Source organism: Kryptolebias marmoratus, unplaced genomic scaffold (assembly GCF_001649575.2).
Source record: "Kryptolebias marmoratus isolate JLee-2015 unplaced genomic scaffold, ASM164957v2 Scaffold175, whole genome shotgun sequence".
Taxonomy (NCBI): Eukaryota; Metazoa; Chordata; class Actinopteri; order Cyprinodontiformes; family Rivulidae; genus Kryptolebias; species Kryptolebias marmoratus.
Genome location: NW_023665909.1, coordinates 1 through 8,872, shown reverse-complemented (window position 1 = coordinate 8,872; position 8,872 = coordinate 1). Strand labels below are relative to the sequence as shown.

The 8,872-nt window shown below is 38.4% G+C and overlaps 1 protein-coding gene across 1 annotated transcript; it reads left to right on the top strand.

Annotated features, from left to right (window-relative positions):
- The first annotated feature begins 579 nt into the window (after positions 1 to 579).
- Positions 580 to 8,793, top strand: LOC108229441 (battenin). The gene is made up of 6 exons (XM_017405114.3): positions 580 to 780; positions 868 to 904; positions 2,788 to 2,884; positions 2,970 to 3,047; positions 5,921 to 6,000; positions 7,846 to 8,793. The coding sequence occupies exons 1-6, from the start codon at positions 738 to 740 to the stop codon at positions 8,009 to 8,011; spliced, it is 501 nt and encodes a 166-aa protein (XP_017260603.3). The 5' UTR covers positions 580 to 737; the 3' UTR covers positions 8,012 to 8,793.
- Positions 8,794 to 8,872: the final 79 nt, after the last annotated feature.

The following is an 8,872-nucleotide window of genomic DNA, read 5'->3' as shown; positions in this document are numbered from 1 at the left end:
AAACCATCTCAGTGTGGCCTCTCTAACTTTATCTCCCAGTCGTTTAACCTGTGCTGTACCTCTGATGACCTCATTCCTAATCCTATCCATTTTTTTCACTCCCAAGGACAACCTCAACATCTTCAGCTCTGCTACTTCTTGTCTCAGACTTTTGATCAGCTGAAGAAGCTGCTGAGCAATTGAAGTCTAGAGAAATGAACCATTTTTTTTGCCTTCTTGCCTGTGAACATGGCTGAAAAGCTTCATTGCTTCACAAAGCTTCATCTGGCCATCACTAAATATCACTCTGTCTGAGGTACAAATATTGAGCACATTCTGAGTGATAGTTACATTGTTACACAGCTATACGTGTTGATGCCCCTCAGCTCCAACCACACTGAATATAGCTCTATATCTGTAATATATATTCAAATTTAATTTTGAAAGGTCACTAAACAGAATATCAGTTGGGGTGGGTTAATATTTCAGCAACACTTGGATGATGGTGTAAACATAGACATTAATACGTATTCATGTCTATGAGTGTAAAGCCCAGCAGGAACCCACGGGAGAAGGTTTTTGTTTCTTCAGGAAGTAACGGAAAGAAACGCTGCACGTCACGTGACGTTGTGACGTAGCCAAACAAATAGTCCTGCTAGTTTTCAAAGTAGTAGCTGCTGTCGGAGGTTTTGAACGTGTTTAATATAAGATGTTTTTGTGGTCGGTTGTTAGTTTGACAGTTTAGCTGTTCTGCGGTCATGGAGCGGACAGGCAGCATCAACGCAGAGCTTCAAACTGACGGTCAGTTGAAGCCTGTTTTTTTCTGTGATTTACAGGTTCATCTGATAACAATCAGCACTGACAGAATGTTTGGTCCTACACTGACAGGTCGCTGCAATCAGAGGCGCAACTGGGCCGGCTTCTGGTGAGTGTCCCGGTGTTTAGAACCGAATCCTGTATTAAACCAAGTTATCTCAGACAGACGCGAGCAGCTGGTGTCTCGTTTGCTTTGTCCAGCAATAAAAAGGTAATAAAACAGAAATGCACCAAAGTGAAACCGAATTTCAGACCAACTTCCCCATACGAGCTAAGTGTTTAAGTGTTCTTCCCTTTCAGACATATTATCTATAGTAAACCCCCTCATTCTGTGCTATTTATTAAATGTATACTACACTAATGAATATATGTTTAAATGACTCTTATAAGCTTTCAGATAAAGAGGAAAATGTTACAGTTGTTGTGTTTGTACAAGCTATACGAAAGAGGAACATTTTAGTGACATTTATCACATCTAGTTGTTTTACAGTGTTTCTTTTAATGATCGCTTAATAACAATTTTGGGACCAGAGCCCCCTTTTTTCAAATCATTTCACCCAATTAGCAGAACACCTCAGGTTTATTATCACCTGCCACCCATGGCAATAATGTTTTGCCAGAGTCTGAGTGTATGTTTGTTTGTCTGTAATGTTAGTAAAATATCTCATGAATGACTGGATAGATGTTAATGAAACTCAGAAAGTAATCATAGGATGTGCATCTACAACTGATTAACTTTAAGAGTCAACCCAGGTTAAGGTGACTACCACAGCTAATCCACATTAGTCCTTCCCACAATTTAACTCAGGTAATTATACAGAGATTGAGTTAAATTTTTGGTGTGGTAATATCTGAAAGTCCTTCCCAACACATGCACCAATCGCCATAAATTATAATAGGGGCGGCAGTGGCTCAGGAGGTAGGGGTTTGTCCTGTACTTGCTGCACACAGCTACTTTATTTTAGCCCACACAAAAATAAGTATAATGCAGTCAGATTTTGGTGTGGTTGTAGCTGAGAGTCATCCTCAACACATACTTCAGATGACGTGAAATCTCGCATGAGACTGAGCTTAACGTCATGAACACCTCCAATTCCCAAACAGTTAGAAAGTTCTGTAAAATGTAAATAAAAACAGATCACAATGATTTTCTAATGAACTTATATTTAGTTTACAACTGAACATAGTAAACATATCAAATGTGGAAACTTAGAAATTGTACCATTTTGTACCTTTGGCTTTGTACCACAAAGGACGAGGCTGAAAGTCAATATTATTGCCTGTGATCTTCAGGCCCTCAGGGTCCACTGGTTAAAAAACAGGTCTGATTCTGTTCTGGACATCTCTGCATGGACTCAGGAATACATCTGCAGATTATTGCATGTAAACACAGTTCACTGAACCATCCACTAATGCTGCTTAAAGCTCTATCAGACTTCTATCAGAAGCCAGATGTGAACACCATCCAGAAACACTGCTGTCTTCTCTGAGCGAAAGCTCATTTGAGTTCCAGACTCAAAGTAATAAGGAGTTCCTTTCTGCCAAATTCTATACTGTCACTTTAGAATCATTATTAGAGTCAATTATTTTACGTGTTATTTTTGTATTAGGAGGTTTTTACACCTCTAAATTCACCAGATTAACAAAGTATTATTCCATTAAACGAACGTTGTCTACCTGTTTAAACTTGAACAAATCTTTCTGTTGCTTAAATTGATCAGATGAACACATTGTTGGAAAATAGTTGGATACAACTGTCTAACAGTTTTTAATCATATCATTGTTTTGGGGAAAACAAAAACAAAAGTTTTGTGATTAACAAAAGATGTGATTCAGACTCTACATACTTTACGTCTAAAAAACTTCTGAAGCACGCATGACTTTAACTGTTTTTGCAGTTTTCTTCCAGAGAAAGTTTGCAAACAGTTCATTTGTCAGTGAGTGAATCAGATTTCTTGTCTAATCTGTCTCCCTTGTTGAAACCTTCTCCAGGCTCCTCGGATTGTGCAACAACTTTGCTTATGTGGTCATGCTCAGTGCGGCCCATGACATCCTCCAAAAACAGGAGTCCAAAAACTCTACGGCATCTGTAAGCAAACACATGTGTGCTGAAATATTAACAGAAAAAACTAACTTTCTAATTATAAAACCCTATTTTTAATCTGATGATTTAGGTATCGGGGACGCTGGACCTCCGAGCTGGAAACAGCAGTAACAGCAGCAGATATGACTGCAGTCCTGTCACTACAGGGGTAAATTCACCACACAGGAACATTTTAAACATCAGGACACAAACATGACATCAAACCACCAGCTTCATACTGTGAAGTGTTGGTTAGGTGAATTTGTGCATCAAAAATCATCAAAAATCAAAAATCAACTTACAAGGTTAGGTGAATTAGGTGAATTTCACCTAATTCACCTAACCTTGTAAGTTGATTTTTGATTTTCTTGTAAGTTGATTTACTAAAAATGCTTCCTGCTGACATAAACATAACCATCTTGTGATGGTGACTTTATAGCAATGTGTGTGCTGTCGATAGCTCCCGTTACTGTAAGAAAATAAGCTCTTGCTGCAAATTGTGCTTTAAAGTTGGCCGACTGCCTTACATGGGAATTTAATTTACTTGGCTGACATCCCACACAGCTGGCACGGCTCAGCTTCAGGTCAACTGGCAGTCCTGACTGGTTGGCCTGCTTCCTCTGAAATGCCCCTGTTGCTATAGTAACCCCAGTGTTGGTGTATCGGGGAGCACCCGACTCCTTACTCCAAGACCAGCCACACACCCAGGAGTTCCAACAGGATTGAAAAATAGTATCTTAAAGAGGGTTGTCATATTGGACAAAAAAATCCTGCTCTTCACACTGCACCATTTGCAATATCAATATAATATAAGGCTAAAGTCATTGTTTCTAAAAGTATTTTCTGCACCACTTTATGCATTCTTCAATATTCACTCATGTACCTGCACACCTGCATGTACTAATTGTTCATCCTGTGTCTCTGATGTGTCCAATAACTGTTTTCACATCATTAATGATTTCCAAGCAAACCCTTTTAAGTGTTATCAACGGACCAGTAACTGTAGAAATGTGCAAACGCCAGCCATGAAGTTTTCATGGGGCTGCACAGATTTCCAGTCAGTTCATTATTGATACATCTGAGGTTTTGTGTGGCAAAATGGGCATATACCACATTTTTGTGCTTACACAAATATACAAATATCCTTCAGAAATGATTCAACTCTACACCTCAAGTGTACAAAACCACACAACTAAACAGAAACTAAAGTAAAACCCAGAAGCTGTGTGTGGAAACATGAAGTAAACCCTTACTGCTTCTACAGAATTGAAGAGGTTTAGTATCATCCAGGAGCTGCTGGTCAAACCTATTTATTAACTGATCATCATCAGCGGGACCACCTTTGTGAAAGCTGGGTGTCAGGATGGAAAGACATCAGCAATGACCTTAGAGAAGCAACTGTTGCTGTCCATCAATCTGAATAAGGTTAAAGGTCATTTCCATACTGTTCGGAGACTAACATCTAATAGAAAGGGAAATTATTAACAAATGGAAAACATTTTAAACAGCTGTTAATCTTCCCAGGAGTGTCCCAGCAAATTCACCCCAAGGTCAGACTGTGCAATGATCATAGAAATAACAACAAACCCAAGGGCTCCGTCTCAGACGCTACAGGCCTCAGTCATTACGTTAAAGGTTAAAGGTCATGGCAGGCCAAATAAAAAAAAAGATGAAGCAGGAAAAAACTTTTCCCTGAACTGATGGCAACAGCACGACTTCCTGAAGGTTTGTAGAGTTTCATCTGAACAAATCACAAGATCTCTGGAACATGTGCTTTTAGACAGATGAGACCAAAGTACACTGTTTACCCACAATGCACAGCAGCATGTTTGGAGAAAACCAAACACAGCCTATCAGCACAAACACCTCAGAACAGCTGTCAGCATGGCAGTGGAGGGCTGATGGTTTGGGCTCCTTGCAGTCACTGAGTCGGCCCTGAACTCCTCTGTAGACCAGAGGATTCTGGAATATGGACACATCTGTCTCACAGCTGAAGCTTGGACCAAACTGGGTCAAGATGCCACAGAACAATGATCCAAACTCTGCAGCTGATCTACAGAGGAAAAGATTTAGTGTTGCAACGGTCCAGTCAAAGTCCAGAACCTCAGCCTGACTGAAATGCTGAGGTGGGACCTTCAGAAAGCTGGGCAGAAACCTGTCTGCAAACCTCAATGAACTGAAGCAACACTTGAAAGAAGAGTGGGCCAAAATTCCTCCACAAGCATGTGATAGAGTGATAAATTCCTACAGAAAAAGACTACTGAGAGTTCCTGCTGCTGAAGGAGGTTCTACAAGCTGCTGGACACAGTTTTCCACTTACAGCTTGTTCCTTATGGTTTGCTTTGGTTTATTAAATAATAACACGGTGGAATTTCTTGTCTTTTTGTACATTTTGAGGCTAAATTTGAATATTTTTAGAACCTGATAAAAACCAGATCCTTTTTATGTCCTGAGACATAAAACCTCCAAATTCAAAGAGGGTGGACTTACTTTCTTCCCATGACTGTAAGGTCTGAGAAAGAATCAGATCCGTTCATCCAAACTGTCTTCATGTCACTGAACTTGTAGCAGAATGTTGTGTTTTCCACTTGGATCACATGTCCTGTTGGCATATTTTAACATCCAGCTCTTTTATAATTTTAGTTCTTTTTTTCAACTTTGAAGGTTCTGATATAGTTTAGATATAATTTTTCTGCAGCTCTGCTGATTATACTTTGAGGAAGACACCCAGTTACTATGTTACAGTTCTCAGATAATCCAGATTTATTTTTTCACAATAATTCTTACTTTAATCTAAATATTTAGTTTGTGTTTTTGTTCTCTAAACAACAGCTTGGTGTTTTTTAGAATATTATAAAAAAGATATGCAGAGTTCTCATTGGATTGAGGCAATTCTTTGTCAAAGTGAGTCAGTTGTGAAAGGAAATGGCCGTTACAGGGTTTTGACCTCATATGTTTGTTTTTTTTAATTGGTATGTTCGAAGTGTAATTATTTAAAAGAGAATATAACTTTGTTAAAGGACATGCTGTGTGTGATTGCAGGCTGTGCTGTTAGCTGATGTCCTCCCGACACTCATCATCAAAATCTTTGCTCCCTTTGTGATCCACAAAGTGCCTTATGGGTGAGACCAAGATTATTATTACATTAAATTCAGTTTTTATCTTCAGGCTGGGAATTTTTTAAGAACAATGTGCAAAAAAGAAAAGATCAATTTTTTTTTTTAATGTGAACACATTTTCTTTTATCATCCTGACTGACCACAACTGATTATAAAGATAAGAAAAGGGCTATAACTCACAGATATTTAGGTAACATTTGGTGTGGTAGTAGCTGAGAGTCATTCACAACACGTAGTTCTACATATTGCACAACATCTTTGGTGTCAACCCTGTTAACAAACTATCTTGTGAACCACTTTATGGGTTTTAAATAAACTCTCAAATTGTTGAATGTACATCTACAACCCCAGTTTTGAAAATGTAAATAAAAACACAATGTAATGACTCCTAAATTTCATAAACCCTTATTTTATTCTTTTTGGAGCATATCAAATGTCTAAAATAAATGTTTTTACAATCTGTATAGAAAATTTTGAATTTTATCCAAGAACACATTTTTAAAAAGTTGGGAAGAGATGAACAAAAGGCTGTAAAAGGAAGTAGAATGAATAAGAAACAGCCAAAGGAGCATTTCACATCAAATTTTGTTAATTGGCAACAGGTCAGTAATGCCTCTTTTTCTACCTGCTCTAAAGGTCTCGGCTCCACTCTACTCGGCTTGCTCTGTGCATGTTTCCACCGGCATTTTTTCGAGGCCGGTCCCTGCTTTTTTGGTCCCTGCTTCGGAGTAGGAGGCGTTCCTCTGCTACCGACCAAACTGGCCGATGGAAACTCGATGCATTTTTTATAGAGCCGAGCAGAGTCGAGTCGAGTAGAGTAGAGTAAAGTAGGACGGGACTTCTGAAATAGAGCCAGTGGAAAAGGGGCATAATAAGACTGAGTATAATAGAGCATTTTGGAGGCTGAATCTCTCAGAACTATAGCTGTCACAGTGAACTGGAAGTGTTCCTGAGTCCATGCAGTGATGTCCAGAACAGAATGAGATCTGTTTTTAAGGCAGTGGCCCCTGTGAGCCTGAAGATCACAGACATCCAATACTGACTTTCAGCCTTGACCTTTGACCTCAGAGATTTCTCCTGATTCTTGAAAACCTGTGATGATAGTTTGACCTGTAGATGACAGGGTTGTCGGATTTCACAATTTCCTATTGAGGAACATTATTCTAAAATTGTTTCACTATTTTTACAGGCATGTTTACTTCTCAGAGATTCCGCCTCTTTAAAATGCTCTTTTTCTACCCAGTTCTTTTACTGACTTCTTGCCAAATAATCTAATTCATCACAAACTGCTCCTCCAGCTGTTTCTTATTCATTCTACTTCTTTTTATGCAACATCCCAACTTTTTCGGAGTTGGGGTTGTACTTCTGATTTTCTTTTGGGGTCACGCAAATTTAAGATGGCCACCTCAGCTAATTGACATTAGCAAAGACAAAAATGACTATAACCCTGTTGATTTTGCAGATCTTGAGCTAAAATTTGATGCCATACTAGTTGAGCGTCATTCACAACACATATTTCAAACACGTCTCACAAATTCCTGTAATATTATATGAGATTGTCCAAAATGTAATTTTCAAGGTTTGACGAAAATGCTTAGAACTCATCTCTTCTCATTTTACATTGATCTTAGTTTAAAACTGGCATAAAAGGCAGCTAGGGATACGCATTCCTTAAGGAGTACTAGGCATTTAATTTGTTATAGTATGCAGAAAATGATAATTGTGTCTTTCTGTAGGTATTTAGAAGTGTTAGGTAGAGACTCGCAGAACAACCTGATTATTGATTAAAAAAGAAGTAGGAATTTTGCAACTTGTAAAATTCTTAACCTTTTCTTATTTTTCTTCTAGGTTTCGTGTGTTGTTGTGTTTCTTCATGGCAGCAACAAGTTTCCTCCTGGTGTCCTTCTCCGTTGCTGTGTGGATGAGTATCATTGGTACAGCCAGCTCTTATCTGTTGGTTTTGCTTATCTTTTACCAGTGTGTTGGTCCGAGACAGCCAACCATGAGGACATAGTAGTGAATTAAAAAAAAATAGGGTTTTATTCCCCAAACAACAAAATTCAAACAATTAATTCAGGGCTCGTAAAAGAGGTCAATGAAAGAGAACTAGTCTCAGCTGAAAAATCATGATTTAATATAACAAAACCCTCAAACTAACTGCTCAAACAAAAATAAACTGACCTGACACACCACAAACAAAGGAGACTTAAATACCTGGCTGATCAGACCAGACTGACACACTTGGGGAAAGGGAAGGGAAACATCTCCTCACAAATTTAACAGATATATCTAACACACATTTTTCTTAAGAACTAACTAAACTAAACATAAAATTAACAAAATAAACAAACCACAAAAGCAAGAAGAACTTATGCAAGAATTAGAATAAAATAACTATTTTCTTTCCCCCATGGTGGAGCTCTGCATGGTTTCACCCAATCAGTCAATCAGTCTGGGATTGGAGTGAGCCAGCCAGAGTCCATGACTCCCCCCCACAGCACTGGTAAAAAAGGAAAAAAAGAAACACATTAAGCTTGACAGAGTCAGATATACAAAAGCCAACCAAATATGCACACTACAATTAGAACTAATGTATTTTAATATTGTCAAACAATGTAAACAAAAAACTATATAATTGTGCTGCAGTGGGTGCGATGTATATATGACAACTTAAAATGAATAAGTGTTGGTGCGTGAGGTTACCAACTGTGTGGCCATCACAACCAGCATTAGTTAAACTTTGAAAGATAAGTCAGATGATGGGTTTCATTTCCTTTTTCATTTGCGGTGAGATGCTGCGTTCGGTTCACAGGAAGATGGGACTATTTTAGTTTCAAATGTAGCTGAACATGTGATAAGACTAATCATGTTCCAC

What these genes read in the sequence shown, in the direction of transcription:
- LOC108229441 (XM_017405114.3), top strand. Translation starts at nt 738, where the DNA reads ATGGAGCGGACAGGCAGCATCAACGCAGAGCTTCAAACTGACG. An exon ending in CGCAGAGCTTCAAACTGACG is followed by an intron (nt 781 to 867) that starts GTCAGTTGAAGC and finishes CTACACTGACAG; the next exon opens with GTCGCTGCAATCAGAGGCGC. An exon ending in GCAGTCCTGTCACTACAGGG is followed by an intron (nt 3,048 to 5,920) that starts GTAAATTCACCA and finishes GTGTGATTGCAG; the next exon opens with GCTGTGCTGTTAGCTGATGT.